The 21,391-nt window shown below is 41.2% G+C and overlaps 1 protein-coding gene across 2 annotated transcripts in view; it reads left to right on the forward strand.

Moving 5' to 3' along the window:
• The window catches only part of Jhy (junctional cadherin complex regulator), a 63,716-nt gene extending 47,306 nt beyond the window's left edge, over positions 1-16,410 (forward strand). For both annotated transcript variants that reach the window (XM_029560132.1, XM_008826027.3), the window contains exons 6-9: positions 3,976-4,270; positions 14,090-14,170; positions 14,918-15,046; positions 15,959-16,410. In XM_029560132.1, the coding sequence (XP_029415992.1) occupies positions 3,976-4,270; positions 14,090-14,170; positions 14,918-15,046; positions 15,959-16,156 (703 nt within the window). In that variant the 3' untranslated portion in view covers positions 16,157-16,410. The remainder of the gene's footprint in view (positions 1-3,975; positions 4,271-14,089; positions 14,171-14,917; positions 15,047-15,958) is intronic.
• Positions 16,411-21,391: the final 4,981 nt, after the last annotated feature.

The following is a 21,391-nucleotide window of genomic DNA, read 5'->3' on the forward strand; positions in this document are numbered from 1 at the left end:
GTATAGTGTCTCCCAGATGTCCCTCAGTGCTAGTTCATCCACTAGGATCTAGTCAGCCTATCTAGAGTCCCTCCTTTCAAGAAGATCAGCTCTTCCTCACCCAGCAGTAATCAGTTGCCAATAATTCTTCAACTAAAATTGAGACCTGCTGCTTGTTTCCACAGTTCTGTGCTGGGTTTTTGTACAGACTTTCAACCAATTCTTATTCAAATAATTCTGACATAGATTTTCACTAGCAACAGCATTCATGGTTTAGAGTCTTTCAAGGATCTCGTAGGAAGATTGTGTTGCTCCAGCTTTTCCAACTGCGTTCCTACAGCCCTGCTTTCCGGAGTCTGCTAAAACAGAGACCGTTCCTCTTGTGTTTTCTGCTTCCAAACTTTTTACTCTCCCAAACCCTTTTGCTTTCCTTAGCTCTGGTGGGATATGTCTTTCAGATTTCCTAATATATCATTTTAACTTGGATTTGGGAGTTTAATTACATACTTACTGTCTTGTTTGTATCTAGTACCTTCAGTTGTGTTTTTGTTTTGGTTGTTGGTTTGTTTTGTTTTGTTTTGAGACAGGGTCTCCTTGTAGCCCCAGCTGGACTGGAACTCAATATGTAGACCAGGCTGGCCTTGATCTCACAAAGATCTGCCTGCCTCTGCCTCCCAAGTGCTGTGATTAAAGGCATGTGCAACCACACCAAGATATTTATTTGTACAAGTGTTTTGATTTCTGGTACGTACACTGGCATCTGTACAGTGCCTGAGAAGGCTGGAAGGGGGCAACAGAGCCATCATATGGGTGCTGAGAATCGAACTGGGGTTCTCTGAAAGAACAGCAAATGATCTTAACCCCTGAGCCACCTCTCCAGCCCTACCTTCTGTTTTTGAAACTCTTCACATCTAGTAAAAACTTAGAGGTATGCCAGGCATGGTAGTGCATGCCTTTAATCCCAGCACTTGGGAGGCAGAGGCAGGCATATCTTTGTGAGTTCGAGGCCAGCCTGGTCTACATAGTAAGTTCCAGGATAGCTGGGGTTACAGGGAGACCCTGTCTCAAAAAGACCAAAAAACAAAAAACAAAAAAAAACAAAAAAACAAAAAAACTTAGAGGTGGGGCAGGAAGTCTACAATAAACATTTAGGTCCACTAGTTGCTAAACTTGGGCCACATTTGCTATATATCACCTGTTTCTATCTAACTGTCCATCTATCATCTGTCTCTATCATCTATGTATCATCTGTCTCATATATATATATGTATATACACTCTGTCTATCATCTGTCTCTGTTATCTATCTGCTGAATAGTAGTTTAGACTTCACAGTACTTTATCCTTAAATATTTCAATCTATATCACCGAAGAAAACATTAATTCAATAATAGTATGTAATATAAGTACACATTTAAATTTATAGCTGTTTTTATTTCTCTGATCCAGAATCCAATTGACACTCATGTGTCGCCCTTGTTTTTTGTGTCTTTTCAATTTTAAAAATTCTAGATCAAACTATTGAGTGTCCCCACTCCAGCTTCTGGTTTAACTGTTCATTATTTCCGAGCACCTCTTCTTGTCCATTATAATTTGAAACTACACCTTAGATGTGCACTACATCTTAGATGTTTTCTGGACACATGTGAATGCAGTGACGTCTTCAGTGAGCCTTGTTTCCTTTTAGTGGATGATGGAATTTAGGAACCAATGGTTGAGAGTTATACGTGCTCATTTTCACTGGAGTGTCAGTGCATCTAGAGCCAGTCAGAAATTACAGCTAGTGGGGCTGGAGAGCTGGCTCAGTGGTTAAGAACACCTGTGGTTCTTGCAGAAGACCCGGGTTCAAATCCCAGCACTCACATGGCAGCTAACAACTGTCCGTAACTCCAGTCCTAGGGGATCCAACAGCTTCTTCTGACCTCTGCAGGCATTGCATGACACAGGTGCACTTACCTACATGCAGGCATACAAGCATACACATAAAAGAAAAAAGAAATTGCAGCTAGAAAATACCTCTGTCTACATGGTGCCTGTGTCTCCTACTAACCAGGTCACACAGATGCCTCCGATCCAAAGTCATTGGGTTCTGCACAATTCCCCATCTGCGTCTGTATCTCCTTCTTTGCATGGTGAAAACACTAGTTCTGTAAAACATCAACATGTCTATTTTTCAGCTCCATCCTACAATATACATGCAAATAAGTTCTAGAACAATACCAATTTTACTGCCAAAAACAGTAAGAAAATTCTAAGAAAATATAGAATATTACTGTGTGTGTGTGTGTGTGTGTGTGTGTGTGTATGTGTGTGTGTGTGTTTGAGACAGGGTCTCCCTGTAGCCAGTCCATCTGGCCTGGCGCTCACTATGTAGACCAGACTGGCCTTGATCTCACTTCTTGGTGTTGGATTCCCATGATTATTTGAGTAAATTAAATTTGAATCTTAAATATTGACCCATGGAAATTTACGGATTTTCCTCCCCCATTCAAACCCAGGTCAAGACAGTGTTGTTTCTTTGGTCTGATGAATAGGCTTTTATGTAGAATACTATTTTTTTTTAACCAAGTAACCCTTCAAGAGTAACAGTTTTTAGCCAGGCATGGTGGTCCATGTCTTTACTCCCAGCATTCGAGAGGTAAAGGCAGGCATATCTCTATAAGAGCCTGTTCTACATAGTGAGTTCCAGGCCAGCTGGAGCTGTGGGAAGACCCAGTCTCAAAAAGACAAAAAAAAAAAAAAAAAAAAAAAAAAAAAAAGTAATAGACTTTAATTAAGAATCTTAGTTCTGATTCTGATTCCTTACTTCACACAGGGACAAGGCCTAACAGATCCTATATCAAAGTTAACATTTTGAGGAGGGGATAGGATCTCACATATTCCAGGCTGGCCTCAAACTGACTACCTGGTCAAGGATGACCTTGAACTCTTCCTGATCTTTCTGCTGTACCCGAATATAGCGATTACAAGTGTGTGCCAACACACCTAGTACATAATGGTGCTAGGGATTGAATCCAGGACTTTGCGCATGCTAGGCAAGCCCTCTACCAACTAAGCTACATCTCCAACACACCAGTATTAGATCTTTTTAAAGAAAATTTTATGTGTCTGAGTGTACTGTCTGCATATAAGTTAAGTGCACCAGTGTTGGGCAAAGCCTGCAGAGGTCAGAAGAGGGCATCGAATCTCCTGGAACTGGAGTTACAGACAGTTGTTAGCCACCACATAGGTGCTGGGAACTGAACCCTGGTCCTCTGCAGAAGCAGCTAGTGTTCTTAACCACTGAGCCACATCTTCAGTCCCCAATATTGATTCTTAAAACTCAAATCCTTTACCCAAAACTCCCACAAAGAAAACCATAGCTGTAGCTAACCTGAAACGTGCTTTGGCTTTCATTCCATTTTATTTCATCCCTGAAGAGTTAACATATTTAAAGGATGATTGTTTAGTTTAATCCAAGTTCTAAGTGTTTTGTAATGGGAAGGTCTTTGAGTTTTCAAAATGGTGGGTTTGGGTTTTTTGTTTGTTTTTGTTCTGTTTTTCCTATTCTGTATGCATTAAGTGAAAGTCCTAAACAAGACTTTCTTGTTAAGAGCTGGAGAGAGAGTTCAGTGGTTAAGAGTGCTCACTGCTCTTGCAAAAGGTCTAGGTTCAGCCCCTGGCTCCCACAAATGGCAGCTCACAACCACCTGGAACTCCAGTTCCAGAGGATTTGATGCCCTCTTCTGGCTGCCTTGGACACCCACACTCGTGTGCTTACAAAGATACACACACATACACATCAATAAAATAAAATAAAAAATAGTTAGGATGCCCCAACGAAAACGAGAATTTGAAGATGAAAAATTAGTGTACTCATGAGAAGATTAAGCTACAGATCGCTGATTTGATTTAATTTGGGGAATAAGAGAGACATCAAGTAGACTGTTCTTGAGACTTGTATACTGGAGGTCTCATGGATTTGAGTTCCATTAACAAATCTGTGTTTTCTCCAAAGGAAATTCCATTCTTCCTCAGACAGTGAGCCTGTTACTGCTTCTCCAGATTCCCGGCTCGCCCAAATAATGGAACAGCACCAGCAAGCCCTGGTGCAGCTGGCAGAGGTGCAGCCCAGCGAGGGGTCCGCTTCCAGCATCACACTCCCGCCTATCCTGTCCAGGGTGGAAAGTGAATCTCAACTCAGTTCAGAGAGAGGCCACCAACACCGAATCAAAATGAGCCGTAGCAATTCTGAAAGCTATCTGCTTCAGCTGGAAAGAGGGAGAAAGCACAGGAAAAGTAGTGGCACAAAGGTAATAAAATCACTGTGTTGCCAAGTGGCCAAGTCACTTTTTAGTTTTGGTGACGCAGATGGGCCTGGACTTTTGTTCCCTTAAACTAGGGTCCTGGAATAGTGTTGGTTGTTACTTAGCTTCTCCCACAAGATGGCCCACAGTCCAAGGAACATCTCTCCTCCAGTCCAGTCTACTCCATGATTTTCCCTCCATGTCTTTCTACAGGTTTCTGTGGCCAAGGATGCCACCTCCTTTTTGGGTCATCTCAGGGAAATATTCAAGAGTCTTCAAGGCAGACAGGCAATAATAATCCTGGTTTGTGGGGTGGGGGTAGTTTTTGGTTTTTGAGGGGGGTTTTGATCTTTTTGAGACAGAGTCTCCCTGTAGCCCCAGCTGGCCTGAAACTTGCTATGTAGACCAGGCTGGCCTTAAACTCACAGAGATCTGCCTGCCTCTGCCTCCCAAGTGCTGGGATTAAAGGCATGTGGCACCATACCTGACTATAATAATCCTGTTTTTATCACCAGAATAGGGCTGAGAGAGTGGAAGCCCTGTGGCCAAGGGTACCTCCCTGTAGTCCACCACTGGCCCCTCAACAGCTGAGGATTCCCCTTGGTCCCAGCCTCATCTCAGCTTCTGCAGCAAAATACCCAGGCCAGTCAATGACTGAACTGTATTCCAGAACAGCAACCAATCTTTACTGTCTTTGTCTATAGTAACAGTCATCATGACCAATACCTTTGTGCAATTAAATCTCTTTATGCCAAGTAAAAAGCAATAATTTTTTTTATTTCTCAGTAAAGATCACTTGTATCCAGAGTCAAATAATGTAAGTTTGATTTTGATTACTATAAGAAAATACCAGAGGCAGGCTACTTTATAAGGAAAAAAGCCTATTTAGCTTACAGTTCTGAAGTTATGCTATCACATCAACTCAGCTGTGATGAGGGCCTTGGTAAGCATGTGTGTGCATGCTGGAGAGGGAGAGAGAGAGAGAGAGAGAGAGAGAGAGAGAGAGAGAGAGATACAAAATCACCAGACAGAAACTAGAGCTTGCTTTTACAATTTTCTCTAGGAAGAGTTTATCATTTATCAGAACTACCTAATTCTTTTTTTTAATATTTTTATTTATTATTTTTATTTTATGTGTATGAGTGCTGCATGTAGGTAAGTGCACCTCTATGGTGCAATGCCCACGGAGGACAGAAGAGGCTGTTGGATCCCCTGGGACTCGAGTTATGGACAGTTGTTAGCTGTCATGTGGGTGCTGTGATTCAAACCCGGGTCTTCTGCAAGAACAGTCAGTGTTCTTAACTGCTGAGCCATCTTTCCAGCCCCATAACTACCTAATTCTTTTTGGTTTGTGGAGATTAGGTAGGTCACTCTTTGGTTCAATTCCATTATGTAATGGTTGAATTCTTACTAGGAATTGATACATACAGCAATATAAAGGTGAAAGAGTTGAGTCTTTTCCCCAGAAGTTTGAGTTACATGAGTAAAAGAAGAGTCTAGGGAGCACAGAGTATTGTGAATGGGAGAGGCCTCCTCCCACATCCCCTCACAACCATGGAAGCCTCTTGGCTCTTGTGCACCAAAGGAGAATTTACACTAAGGCACAGATGAAGACAGCAGTATCAAAGTTTACTTTCAACAAGGGAGAAAGTACAAGGGGACAGCACACCCTGCAGAATGGAGAGCACCACACAGCACACCCTGCAGAATGGAGAGCACCCACACAGCACACCCTGCGGAACGGAGAGCACCACACAGCACACCCTGCAGAATGGAGAGCACCCACACAGCACACCCTGCGGAACGGAGAGCACCACACAGCACACCCTGCAGAATGGAGAGCACCCACACAGCACACCCTGCGGAACGGAGAGCACCACACAGCACACCCTGCAGAATGGAGAGCACCACACAGCACACCCTGCGGAACGGAGAGCACCCACACAGCACACCCTGAGGAACGGAGAGCCGCACACACACACACACACACAGACACACACGCACACACACCCCTCTGATATTTTGGTTTATAAACTTTGGTCTATCAGTTTCCTTCCCTGGTCTCTCCCCATCAGGTAATCCAAGTGGTTCCTTACCTGAAATAGGGGGATGCTTTCTTAGAAGCCATACTTACCCACAGTTCAATGCATTAGGTGCTAGAACATGTATAGAGGTCTAACTACTCATAAAGGTGAAGAGTTTAATTGGCAAAGGGGCATTGGGTGTCTTGCATGTGTTTCTCAGGCAGCGGCTCCATGGGATGTGGCCAGAGCTTGCAAAGACGGGCTTTCTTGTTTGTCCCAGAGCCCTGACCTTCCTCTTACCTGGTCAGCCTGGCTGCTTCATGCCCAGCTCCAAGACCTGCTGATCTCCCCCAACGTGCTCAACCTTCCAGTCTTAGCCTTAGCACAAAGGAGGGCACATAGCCTGACCTCCCAGGATTAGGCACAATCAGGAGATAATGCTGAGCCAAATCTCAGAGGGGTTTCAGAGCCAGCACAGAACAACTAGAAATGTCTTGCAGGAAGGACACCAGCTAGAGATGAGCACGGTGCATGCTGGATATGGACAAGCACTTCACGTGCAGTGACTGAAACTGGGAGGCATGGGATACAGTGAGATATGGTTGGAGAGGCAAGTCTAGGGGATCATGATTTTCATTCAAATTAAGGACATTCCTCTGCGGTCAGAAGTAGACCACTGAGGAGTCTTAAACATACTCAAACCTATGTCTTAGAATGATCGCTCTGGCTGTGCATGCAGGGTAGGTGCAAGAGATAACTGGAAGTTACAGGAATATGAAGTCAGTGGACCTTCAGGCGGGTCCTTCAGAGAAGACAAGAAGGGATATACTCAAAGAAGAGGGGGCAGCTGGACAGGAGTACAGAGCAACCACACCACAGAAAAGATATAGATGGATAGCTCGGCCTGAAAAATGGCTTGGCCCTCCCTGAGGCTCCCATCTGCTCACTCCAGCTCCCTCACACACCCTCACCTACCAGAGAGCTCTTAGAGCTTGGGTCCTCACTCCACTCCCTCATAGCTTTGTTTTGCTGAGTCCCCAGTCCCTGCCTGCCCAGGCAGGGAAACCACTCCTAACAGCTGGCAGCTGAAAGAGGTCCACCCAGTTTCACTACAAATAGGAGGCCTGAATGTCTTGCACCCACGGGTCTCTTCCCACACAGTAGTTAGGCTCTAAGGTACTGTTGGTACCATTTTCAAATATTTCTCCAAGGTGGGCTTCATGATTACCATGGGGAAATGTGGTCAGAGTTTCTCAACCAACACTTCTAATCAAGGTGAAGAAGTCTGTTCACTCGGCATTTATACATCACCATGGCCTAAAAAAAAATAGCCTAACACACCCTCTCAGAAGAGAATTTCCCTATTCGTTTTTTGCCAGCTTGGATTATTGTTGAAAATGACAGCTTTTGAACTCAGTTCTCTGGCTGCAGGACTGGCAGGAAGTGGCAGACTCGGCCATTCCTAAGTTCACATCCCAGCTCCGTCACCTACTGTTCTGTGACTTGAATGAGTCACTGACTTACTCAAGCCCCTTGTTCCTCATATAGATGAACTGAATTACTCTTTCTTTTTGTAGACATGGTTGTGACATGTCTACAATAATAAATAACATGATACATTAAAACTTAGCTTATTCCTTAGTAAAGAACACACATCAAGCCCTCCTGCTCTTAGTAAATTGAATTTGTGCTTTACTGAGAAAAGCTAGAGCAAAGTGCCCTGGTGAAAGTGTGTGTCACCGGAAATCTAAGGATGGGAAGAGCACGAATTTCCCCTCTTCCTTGTCTGCTTCTGTTAGTTTTTGTTTTGTTTTGTTTTTACAATCTATACACATCCATTTTCTCAGCCCAATACCTTCCATCTCCATCCAACAAATACACAGACGCACTCTTTGTCCTTTAAGCTGTTCCAGAAGCTAAAGTGACTTAGATCTGAGCGATTTGTATAGGACAGCAGGTAGCTGGGGCACCAGACAGAGGGAGTCATTATCCAGATCATGCCCGTTTGCTGACCACATCAAATCTCATGGTTTCCAAGGGAATGGTCCCAAAGCACAGTAAAAATCTAAGGATTTGTAAAAATAATAAGCCTGGGCCCCTTCCTCTTCTGGCAGTGCAGTTGAGGCTGATTTAAGAACACAAGGCATTATCCATGCCATTGAGTCCAGGAGTCAGACAGTAAGAAATTAACACAGCACAAGGGATTCCAGATTGATTATCAAAATATACTTATGATGTCACAAGCCACCACAAAATAAAGACTCCGTAAAGAGTTTCCTGACAGCTGATGGTTGAGCTTCTATAATTAACTCATGTTTGTTGTAACAAGCTGAGGGCTGCTGCTTGGCTGCCCCTAAGAAGAGGTTTATTTGGATTAAGTTTAGGGACCAGAGAGCAAATTTCCTTCACTCACTGCTCACCACTATCTGATCATTGTTTTTTGTCCAGTTTTTCTCAGTAACTTTCTCACTTTTATACATCTAAGAAATGTTCTGGAGAATAGCTCTGCAGTGCCCCCCCCATACACACATAGCAAGGCACAACATAGCAGAACTGAAACGCCATTCCAATTCAGACATTATCTTCCAAGTTCACCATTAAAATCATTCACCTAGAAATTGTAATTACTGGTAGAAACCTTCCTGTCTGCTTAGGGGGGCAAAGGTCAGTGCATGGCAGCTTGTATATGGGTTTTTTTTGGAGGGGTTGATTTTTCTGAGATAAGATCTTCCTCACTCTGTAACTCAAACTGACCTCTAACTCATGGTGAACCTCCTGACTCAACCTACCAAATGCTAGGATTACAGGTGTAAGCATCAAACCTGACTCTGTATGGATCTTTCACAGACAAGCAGTAAGTGCCTTCAGGGGCTTACAGAGAGCATGCCTATATTTTCCTGTGTTTGAGCCCTGTGTTCAAGGACTTAACAATTGTCGATGTTGATTTGTTATAACTGGTATCATTATCATCATCATCTTCTTCATCATTTTGGCATTGTGCTGCTATGGCCTTTTAGTCTTTTAAAAGTCCAGGAGAGATAAATCAAAATAAAAATCAGAAGATTATTTTACTATAAAAGACTCTTGAAGAAGCTTAGTGGTTGCCTAGGGCTGAGGTGTGGGTACCAGGGTGGGGGAGTGAGCACTAATGGGTGCCAGAGTTTCTTTACAGAGTGATGAAAATGTACAATTGGATTGGGTGATACTTGCACAACTCAGTGAATATCCTAAAAACCACTGAATCGAGCAGCTTTAACTGGGTGAATTTTGTGGTATGCGAATTACATCTCAATAATGCTGTGAAGGCTTTAGATGGAGAGAGATCAAACAGAATCACAGTGCTGAGCAGTTCCACATTACTTACGCCAAACTTGAGCAAATCCAGGATTTTCACTGCCAGTCACCCAGAATAAACTCCCCTAGGAGCCACCACTCCCCTGGGAAATGCTGCAGGCGGCTCATCCTGTGAAGGGATCAGCAACCAGCCATGGTGATAGCCCATTGGGCCACATGCTCTCCCTCCAAGTCTGTACAGAAGGCTAGACCCTGGGCTTTGCTTTTCTATGCTAACCAAGATGTTTACTGAAGGTGGTAGTGAGGCTTGTAGTGGAGTGTCAGTGAACAATGCTGTGTGCTTCCCAAGTGTCCTCGGCACAGCAGTGGGATGATTAGAAACTAAGCTGCTCCCACCTAAGGATGAGGTTTCTGGACACCGATCATGTCTTTCTCATTGTCTTTGGACAAACTGGATTTATGGCTTGAGTATGAGTGGGCTATTTTTTTTTTTCTTTTCCTTTCCTTATTGTTTTACTCTGGCAGAAAGAGAGTAATTTAGTGATTTTAGAACCGTGACACAGATGGCACACGTGAGAACAAACTTGTAGTCTTATGTATAGGTTTTTCTGAGTTCACTTGACTACTAAAAATTATTAGAGTTTTTAAAATGTGATAATACCCAGTGTAACCAAGGTCTGAGCAAAGAGCCATCTTATTGCTCCATTGCTAGTGGAAATGCTAATTCATGGCCTTGAATCTCCTTAGATCTCAATAGCTGCACTTTTATAAAAGTAAAAAGCAAGGGGTCAGTGAGATGGCCCAATAGTTAAAGGGCTTGCAGTCAAGCCTAGCAACCTGAGTTCCATCCCAAGAACCCAAATAAAGGTGGAAGGGGCGAACTGACTCCACAAAATTGTTTGTGACTTCCACAGATGTGTTATAAGGGCACACACATGCCCACATACACACATTATACACAGACAATAGTACATACATAAATTAGATTTTTTAATTAAACATAGTAATAATTCAAAAATAAATGTGTGAATAAGTCAGTCTTGGTGGCACATGCCTCTAATCAAAAACTTGGGACATGAGCCTAAAGAATTGCAAGTTCAAGGTCAGCCTGGGCTACATAGCCAGACCCAGCCAGAAAAAAAAGATATGAACAGACGTATAATGGACCGGAAACAGACACAAGCAGACATTTTTTTTTCCTCAGAAGTAACTGTTTTCCTAAAGATTTATGATTTTTAAATGTCCTTTAATGAACAGTATTTCCTTTATTTACCTTAATGTTATTTTTAATGATTTTAATCCAAAGATTCCCTTAAAATAGGATTTTATCTTCTCTCACTTTTAGAATTTGATGCACTGAGGGAGTTTTGTCCATAAATGCTTAGCTTTGTTAATGAGGAAAATTCTGTTTACAGAAACTTTAACCCTTAAAGCACAGAAGTGTTGCCGCTGTGCCACGTTGTTTTATTCCTTTTGAATTGGGACACTTAGGCACTAGAGTATTAGAAACACTCCTTTCCACAGCAGGTACAGACTGATCGGCAAACCCAAACCTGTGGGCCCATTCATTTTCCATACAATTAACCCACAGGTAGGTAGTTGCTAACACCAGGCTTCCACAGTTCAAAACATCAGAACCCAGAATTTTATGATTCTCTCATTTCTTTCCTGCCTGCAAGATTGTCGTACCTCCAGGAGCCCTATCCACTTTTGAGGGAAAGAGAGACAGAAAGAGTGAGAAGGAGGGGGAGGGGAAAGGGAGAGAGAGAGAGAGAGAGAGAGAGAGAGAGAGAGAGAGAGAGAGGTGTCAGGCTGAATAAGAGGCTGGAAAGTAGAGTTAATCTGTATCCATGGGTTCTAGAAACAATGCATCTGTACTGAACATGTACAGACTTTTCCTTGTCATTATGCATTTGACAACACAATAGAACAACTCTCTAGATAGCATTTGCATCATATTAGGTATTATAAATAATCCAGCGATCACTGGAGCACATGGAGAGTGTGCTTAGGTTATATGTAAATACTGCATAAGGGACTTGAGCATCTGAAGACTGCAGTCGCCACAGGGCATCCTGGAACCAAATGCCCATGGATAACAAGGGACAACTGTATTTGACTTTGAGGCTTCTACAGTGGGAGGCAGTGATGGAAAAGCCGTTAGGCCACTGGGAGTAGGAAACAGTGTTTTTTGTTTTTTTTTAAGTTTTTCTTCCAAATTTTATTCATATGCTTATGAAACAGTGTTTTTACAGTTGGTACAATGTGTACACAATTCATTGTTAGGATAAAGGAGTTATATGCAGTAATTATAACTAATGTGATAAAAAGTTTTTGTTTATCTGGGTGATCTTTGCCAAACTGTATCTCAGAAAAGGGTTTCTTAGATACATGGCCTATGGAGATATGTCCCATTGGGCCTGGAGAAATGGCTCAATGGTTAAGAGCACTAGCTGCTCTTGCAGAGGATCCAAATTCGGTTCCTGTCATGTACCTATGTCATGTAACTCACAGCTGTGTACATATAACTTCAGTTCTAAGTGATCAGGCACCCTCTTCTGACCTCTGCTGGCACCCACACCCACGTATGTATACCTCCACACAGATACACATATATACACATAAAAATTTTAAAAAAATCTTTAATATATATATGGCCTATCTTAAGACTTAACATAATTTACAGAAGCTTTAAAATACACACATATAGATATAGATATAAATTATTCTGAAAACTGTTGGAAATTCTATTCCCCCCCAATTTTTAACAATTTGAGTTACATTCTTGCAAGTTTTGTCTACCCGTACAAACATGTTGTCAATTTTTTGTCTACATGTTGGTATCAATTTACACCAGTATAAAGATTTCATAATAATACTTCTTGACATTTTATCACACTGCTTATAACTATTTAGTTTTGATTTTTGACCATCTTGTAATTAAAAAAATATTTTCTTATTGAAACTTTTCATTTTCTGTATTTAGATTTGTGTATGAGGTTTTCCACTATTTATTTATAGGAGTTCTTTTTACTTAAAGAGTTATGATTCACTGCTCCTCACATATTTTCCACATTTATTATTTATTACCATTATTAGTTATGTTTTACTATATGGATTTTGTTTTTAAGCTATTCAATTTTGTGCAGTAGTCATGATCCAGGTCTTGGTTGTTATACTGAAAAAGATTTATTTTTACAATCCAGCAAGACTCTTATTTATATTTTTAAAAAAGGGGGAGGATAGAGCACTATACCTGACCCTGGCACACAGGCATGCAGCACCACGCACAGATGAAATGTAGGCTACTTCTTTAATGCGTAGATTTTTCCCTCCAGCCCAAGCACCATCTTAGCTGTGCCCTAAGATACTTAGTACCATCCAAACCATCTCTTTTGGTATTGTCCCAATCTTCCCATAAAAGGAAACCAAATTGATTAAGGAGTTGAAAGATAAAAAGAATTTGGTTGCCCACAAAGAGAAGCAGCAGGACTAAACTTCAGTTTTGATGTTGAAAGCTACAGTTTGGGGCATATCTCGATCTAGTGTGTCACTGACCAGCAGAGCATTAGGAGATTTCCTGCCTGCTCTGGTCCTATTATATCACAATGTAAAAGTCAAATTGCCTCACTTTTTCACTCTTGTCTTCTTAAGAGTGTAACACTAGCTGGGTGTGGTGACACACGCCTTTAGTCCCAGCACTATGGAGGCAGAGGCAGGCAGATCTCTGTGAGATGGAGACCAGCTTGGCGTACATAGCAAGTTCTAGGCCAGCTGGGGCTACAGGGAGATCCTTCCTCAAAAAGACCCCTACCCAAAAAAAGATTGTAATTCTAAGAGTTATAATGTCAAACTCTAGGTGCTCTTCAAAATTTCCAAAATCACACTAATGGAACAAAATTAGTTTCTAGTGGATCTTGTCAAAACTCCTAAATACTTTCTTTTGAGTATTATCAATGAGTTACAGATATTTTTAATCTTTAAATTTATCTTTTATTCCATTGATGAATAGCAAATTCTCAAGTCATGATGAATTTGCTTCTCTTCTGAGGCGTCTCTAAAAGGCAACAGTCCCCCGCCCTGGACAGGTGCCTTCTGAAGCTGTGCACTTGTTGCGTGCGTTTAGATTGCCGCTTGCACAGAATTCATTTGGTTTTGCAAACTGCTTCAGACTGGATATCATAGTCACAGTTCCAGTGGTAGAGCTATAACATATATACTGTGGTTAATAACACTAACAAAACAACAAATTACTACCTTGAAATTTTTTATAATCTTCAGAATTCCAACTTCTTTTGTTGCAGAAGCGGAAAAATCAAAACATGTTAACTAACCAGCCACAAGTACCAATGTCAATAACTACCACTAAAATGGCGTGATTGTATGTGTTCATCTCTGACCTTCCATGTGGACTTGGTCTTCATTTCCCTTCTTCCTTTATGCTCTGATGACTACTTGGAGGGTCACAGATCCTTAAAAGAAGCTATTTCTGTGGTTGTATTTTTAGAGTTCCAAGCTGAAAGGTTATCAGAAAAGAGACGTGAAGCTTGGAGGCCTGGGACCCGACTTGGAGTCCGTCAGAGACAAAGTAAGTGAGATGGGCATACAGTTTTTCAGCCTTGGCCGGTCCCTCTGTCCTTTAGCAACACTGGATAAAGATGCTCCACAGTATCTAGCCTCAGTGAAGATGTCTTGCACTGAATGGAGACCCTTCAGAAACAGCTGTGTAGCACAATAGAGACCCAGATACTCTTTCTACTGTAAAGATAAAAATATACTTACCCAGTGTTGTTTTATGCACTGCCTTTCAGTTAGATTTGAAAGCCTGCCTGGAAGAGTGGGGTATGTGAACCAGGAAAGGGATGCATGTGCTATGTGGTTGTTGGTCTCTCCTGATTGAGTTGTCTTGATAACTTTGAAGTAGCTACAGAGAAGACACTTAGGGCATGAGTTCCCCAACCCCTAAGAAGTGCATCCACTTTATTCTCTTTTCTCTAGTGAAAGGAGATCTTCATTTAATGTGTTTTAACTGCAGTTGCACTCAAGCATAAAAAGAGAGTATAGTTCAAAGTTGGAAGCAAAAATGAAAATAAATTGGGTAAATGCAACAAAGAAGGGGCTGAATAGGATTTAGTCGCTGTTAAGGGAACATTGGCCATGCTGCTGCTGTTCCTATCCAACTCACAGAGGATTCTTAGAGAGAAATATTAACCAGTTCGCTGCTGCGCCAACACAGGTGATCCCGTTTCTCCTGTGCCACCACCCCACTAAAACTGTAGAGGGCAGAGAGGATGAGCAGGACGTGTGACTAATCACACGCTGTGTCCCTGAACAGATGCAAAAATTAATACAGCAAAAGGAATACGCAAGGCAAGTTAAAGAATACAACATGAAGACACTGTCCGTTCTGCCCAAACCGCAAACAGCAAAAACTGAAAGTACATCAGCTCTCCCTCGGCAGAAGGTAAGAAGTACTCAGCCCGGCAGTCCCATTTCAATCAGAATTAAAGGGAAACTTGTTACCACTTGATTTGAAAAGATTTGCTACCTGTTTGGAATATAGAAGATGTTTTAGCAATAGTCCATTCCTGCAATTACGCGTTATCCACAGATACTGATGTAAGCACACACTCTCCCTACCCAACCCCACTTCTCTGTCTGTCTCTCTGTCTCTCTGTCTCTCTCTGTCTCTGTCTCTCTCTCTCTCTCTCTCTCTCTCTCTCTCTCTCTCTCTCTCTCTCTCTGTGTGTGTGTGTGTGTGTGTGTGTCTGTCTCTGTCTCTTTCTCTCTTTCAGAATGGAACCAGGCTAGGCAAAGTCTCTGCTGCTGAGCCTCATTTTATCATACCTTTAAGAATTGACATCACTGAACAACTACATTTTTTTCAGCATCTAATTTCTATAGATATACTAAAGAAATAAATCCAACTTCTCTTTCAAGGAACAAAATGATATAATAAACAAAATTAGTTTTATATCAGCTGCTATATAATGGCTTCAGTTTCAAACTACAAATCCTTTTCTGGTAGCAAGGTCTGTAATATTTCCCTAATAGAAGTTTGGTTTTAATAGGACTTTCAGAAACTCAGTAGATCAAACACATGATAAATCTATTCATGAACACTTGGAAGAAATTCTGTGTCATAAAAAAAAACATTCAAAGGGCACAACCGCTGTGTGCATCATCCTCAGTGCTCCCCTCCCAATGCATCATTTAGTGGCTAATTTATTTAAAGTATGCATTGTATTGTGTTATTTTCATTGTTCTTTTGCTCTCCATTTCTGCCCATATTATAGTAATCATCTCCAATTGTATTATAAATATTTCCTAAGACCCACTTCCCATTTTAAATAAAATGTTGTCTTTATGCTTTTAGGCTTTGGAATACGCTAAGACCATCCCCAAACCCAAACCACCAAATCCAACTGATCAAGCAGCAAAGAAAAGCAAAAACCCAACATATGGTGAAAAAGAAAGAAGTTTGCCTGAAATTTCACTGCTGGAAATACTGCAGAGCAGACACGAAAGGGAAAAGCAGGCCGTGGCTGCTTTCAAAGTCCTCCACATTGTCTAGACAACATTTGGTAGGAGACCAAAAATGCTCTGAGGACAGACATGCAGAAAAGAAACTCGACCATCTTGTCTGCACCAAGTGCTGACGTAGCAGTGTCATCTAGCTGAGGTCCATGTCTACTGCGTGCAGGATTAAATATGGAACCCTATCAAATGGTGGTGTTGTGTTCAACCTTCTAGGAAAAAAATTATTTATTTTTAAATCGATTAGAATTTGGGCCGATAGATAATTGGACAATAAAGTCTTTGGTTTTATATTGGATTTTTTGATTTCATAAACTACCTCTGCCCCTCTTTCAAGTTCATCTCCATGTGCTCCTCTAACCCCTGAGACAGACTATAGAAATATTTCACTTTCTCCTAAAATGAGTTCAAGTGGACTAGTCACTGAGGTAACATATCCAAAATACCACTCCAACCTCCAAGTTTAGCAAAAGACATATATTTAAAGTTGAAAAACTGAAGATACATCCAGATGTGCCTATTAAAGTACAAAAAAAGAAAATCCTAAACTCACTCTAACAGAGCACTGAGGCTTTAATTACAAAGCCTCCAAGTCCAGAAATACCTGACTCTGATAACCCTGAGAGACAATTGTCAGAGCCACTAGCTCTAAGTATATAAATTCAATGGGCATCTCCCCATCACAGATTCCTAAAATATTATCAAATGTGTGCTTTCACACAGAGTGATGTTAGATAAACAAAAGCATTTCAGAGTTTACTATAAATGTAAATATCATAAGTATTCTTATTTTTTCTCTGTTCCCAGTTTGGGGTTTTTTTGTTGTTGGTTTTTTGTTTGTTTGTTTGTTTTGTTTTGTTTTGTTTTTTGGTCTTTTTGAGACAGGGTCTCACTATGTAGACCAGGCTGGCCTTGAACTCATAGAGATCCGCCTGCCTCTGCCAAGTGCTGGGATTAAAGGCATGTGCCACCACACCTGGCTTGTTGTTTTTTTAAGACAGGGTCTCACTATGTAGCCCTGGCTGGCTTGGAACTTATATACACCAGGATGATCTAGAACTCACCAAGATCTGCCTGCCTCTGCCTCCTGAGTGTTGGGTACCACCATGCCCAGCCCAGAATTCCCAGTCTTAAAATAATTATTGTAGAACCAGGGATAACAGTGTATCACTTGGGAGGCAAGGAAGTTTCAAGTTGGAGGTCAACCTGAGCTAAATAGCATGAGCCTGTCTCAAAAAAAAAAAAAAAACAAAACACTGGAGGATTTAAATTTTACCACTTTCCTGTGCTTTGCCTTCCTAGATGAGAATATTCAGAAGCACATCATTTTAATAATTTAGGGTAAATCTGTTTATACACCTGGTATAAGGATTGGTTTGGAAATTCACTTTATGTTGTATGCATGCTACCCATGTGATGACAGATACAGAAGCTACCTAGGCATAACTTCCTCTTGAAGCTGAAAGCAGTCAGAGTTGATGGTCTGGAACCTTCGATTATTTGTGGAGAGACATCCTTACTTCTTGCTTCTCTGAGTAGGGAAGGAGATGTCATTATGAATTTCAGTTTGGGGCCTGAATGTCTGTTAAGTTCAACTTTGTAGAAATATCTGTTACTGTATACCTGAACATTTTTTCAACATGTGCAATCTGGCAATATCATTAACCACATTGGTAAAGTTGTAGTAGATACATAAAAATCCCAAACTTAGATGCTTACCAATATAGAAACAGTTTTTATTTTTCCAGAACATTTCAAGGCTTCCTATCAGAGCTTTTCTGGTAGACTACACATTATTAAACCCTTCCAATACTTCACACACCTTCAGGTACTTGCTTAGATGAAGTGGGTGAAGTAAGTTGGGCATCAAACACCATTTCACAAGATCCTCAAGGCCAGGTTTTACCATCCATCACATTATACCCTAGGACATCCAAATTCCTTACATGGAGCCAAGTGACATCAAAAATGACTTTAGCTAAAGAAATAAAATAGCTGCTGAAAGTTTGGGGTTGAAGTCACAGAATATAGCCAAATGACCCTTCCTGTCCGCCCCCCCTTCAAGCCATCTCATATTACTAAAATCCAACAGAGTGTTGTTACCAGGATTCCGATATAGGGAGGATTCTGTACAAATAGTGATTGACAAAGACTTTTTCCTCCTTTTTTGTTGTTTGTTTTTGTTTGTTTGAGACAGTGTCTCCCTGTATCCCCAACTAGCCTGGAACTCTGTGTAGACCAGGCTGAACTGCATTTCACAGATATCTGCCTGCCTCTGCCTCCTGAGTGCTGGGATTAAGGGCGTGCACCACCATACCCAGCACCTTCCCTAAGTGATCAATTTTAATTGTATTTATGTTTCAGATACTCAAAAAACAAAAAAGAATCTGCCTGTTAGAAGGTGGCCATGATTACCACTATACCACTGTCACTGCACCAAAATCTGCCTACTAGAAAACAGGGTGGGCGGTGAGATGGCTCAGCAGGTAAAAGCGTTTGCCACACAATCCTGACAACCTGAGTTGGATCCCTGGAGCCCACAGTGGGAGGGGAGAACTAATTCCAAAACGTCCTCTGACAGCATATACGCTGTGGCATGTACACACTTGAACACAAATGCACATACATACACAATAATAATAACAATAATAATAATAACCTGAAAATACTACAACCTAGGAAACCCTTAAGTTTTGGGCAAGACAAGACAGTTGGTTACAGGAAAGAAAGTCGCAAAAAAATGAGAGAGAAAGAAAAGGAGAAAGGAAGAAAGGAAGGAAAAAGAAAACTTGAGTGACTTCATGAGGCAAAGAGGGCTTCCATGTGACCAGATGTTATATGAACCGTTGAAAGGCATAGGGTAATTGTGCCTGGTCTCTGTGAGCTGGTACAGATAAAGGCCCTTTAAGCCATGAATTCTCTCTTATTACAGCCTCCTTTTTTCAGTGCTTTTCCATCTTGAGTTTTCAACAAGAGCATCCTCTTACAGGGAGCTTTTTTACAAGTAGCTGAATTTAATGGCAGCTGTCTTCTTGATATTGTTTTGTATAGTAAGGAGTCTCTTGGGAGTTATCCAGAAACTAAGTCAAGAAAAGACAACATTGAGGAACAAAATAAAAGGTAAGCCTAGCAAAGGCAACGATGCCTAATGGTTCCAATTGGGGCTTATTATTGGTTAATGAATCATTGTCAAAACATCACAGCAAGCAGGAGCGTGCACAGTCTAGTCTATAGTGAGAAAATGACTCTCCATCCCAACAGTTATTAACTGGGAGTTGTTTGAAAACACGTCCAGTAATTATAACAACACTGGAGCTAATTGAGAACTTTGAGTTGACAGCAAACAGCCTACGATAGCAGACTCAGTCAACTCAGGGGGGATTCTTTTCTAATTACTTATTGAAAAATAGCAGGAAAGAAAATTGAATTTGGGTGACGTCTACAGATATCAGGACAAATTTAGTTAAGTCCCCCAAGATGTGATTGACATATATATTATATATGTAATATATATATGTACATTTATTATGACAATAGAAGTAGCATTTGAAAATGAAAAATTCTTAAGAAAAAATTAGGGCTGTCCTCCCCAGTATGCCTTTTTTAAAAATATCTTTTAGCTAATGTTGTGAGCTTTAAACAATATGTATGTCTGCCAGATCTTTGAGCATTCATTGGCATGAAGCATCACCTCCCTAGAGCTCACTACATTTTCATAATTTCTGCTTCCGGTAGGTAAAAAATGGAGACAGAAATGGATACAGAAAGATGCACATATGCTCCGCCCATCTCTTTAGTCATTTTCTCAGGAAGAAAAGGATTGAGAAATGAAAGAACTAAGTGAATTTTCTGAATGACTGCAGATTTCGTCAGTCCACAGTGCATACTCTCTAAATCGGTGTTTACAAGAGCTTGTGGATGTTGTCAAACAAAGCAATACCATTTCTATACCATTAAGGCAAACTAAGGTGAAATATACATTGCAGTAAAGGTTACCTTTAGGGTCTGGGGAGATGGCTCAGTTAGTAAAGTCAGTAAAGTGGAAACCTAAGTGTGGCTACCCAGCACCCACATATCTGTAACTTGGCCCTGGGATAGAGGGTAGATACAGTCAGATCCTTGGAGCTTGCTGGAGTCTACCTGAGTTGGTGAGTTCCAGGTTTGGTGAAAGACAGTCTCAAAAAATAAGGTGAAGAGCAAATGAAAACAACCCAGCATTCAACCTCTGACCTCCACGTGTATACACACACACACACACACACACACACACACACACAAATTACAGATTTGTTCCACTGTTTAAAATGTAGTGAGAAGACTCCCAGAGTAGCTGCAAAGCAACATTCTTCAGATTTGCCCCTCACCCTCTGCTGCCACACTAAACACAGTGTTCATTTCTAGTCTGTCGCTTCATTAAGCAAAATCACACATCTTTCTCATAAAAAGACTAAGGAAACATAAACAGTACCAGTTTCTTAAGCAAACATCTGGCCAATGGAAATGGAAAGGCTTTTAATGGTAGACTTCCATTCATCCATCTCCCTAATTTATTGCCCAGGCCGAAGCATTTCTATATTTCACATTTAATGACTTAATTTTATTCAGTCAAATAACAAAAGTTGGGGACTTCCCAAAATGTTATGAAAACAATACATTGCAAAACACAGTAAGATTCAAAATGAAGTTTTTTGTTTTTCAGCTTTCTCTGTTCTGCAGTGCAAGGCTCTTTAGAAAATATGAAGAGAAGGGAAAAGAACTTGGTGGACAGGTTTTCCCTCTCCTGCTGCCTCTCCATTACCTCTTCATTTCCCCCTTGCAAACCTGGGTCATAAAAGTAATTAATTTTCAATAAGCCGAATAAATGGTCCTCCGCTATTAAATTGCTCCAACGGGTTGAGAGGTTGACAGCAATGTGAGCATTCTAGGCAAATGTATTTAATGAGGCCTTGAAAGTTCTCGAAGGATTTCATACATATGCTTTTACTGAATTGTCAGCTCATAGAAACAAGCCCAGATATTGGGACTGCTAACCTGGTTTTTTTTTAGGTGATCCTCTCAAGCTTGTGTGTGTGTGCGTGTGTGTGTGTGTGTGTGTGTGTGTGTGTGTGTTGTGTGTGTGTGTGTGTGTGTGTGTATGTGTGTGTTCACACCCAAGTGCAGATACAGAAGAAGGTGATCCTCTCAAGCTTGTGTGTGTGCGCGCGCATGTGTGTGTGTGTGTGTGTGTGTGTGTGTGTGTATGTGTGTGTTCACACCCAAGCGCAGATACAGA

This window comes from Nannospalax galili, unplaced genomic scaffold (genome assembly GCF_000622305.1).
Source record: "Nannospalax galili isolate Female #2095 unplaced genomic scaffold, S.galili_v1.0 scaffold229, whole genome shotgun sequence".
Lineage (NCBI taxonomy): Eukaryota > Metazoa > Chordata > Mammalia > Rodentia > Spalacidae > Nannospalax > Nannospalax galili.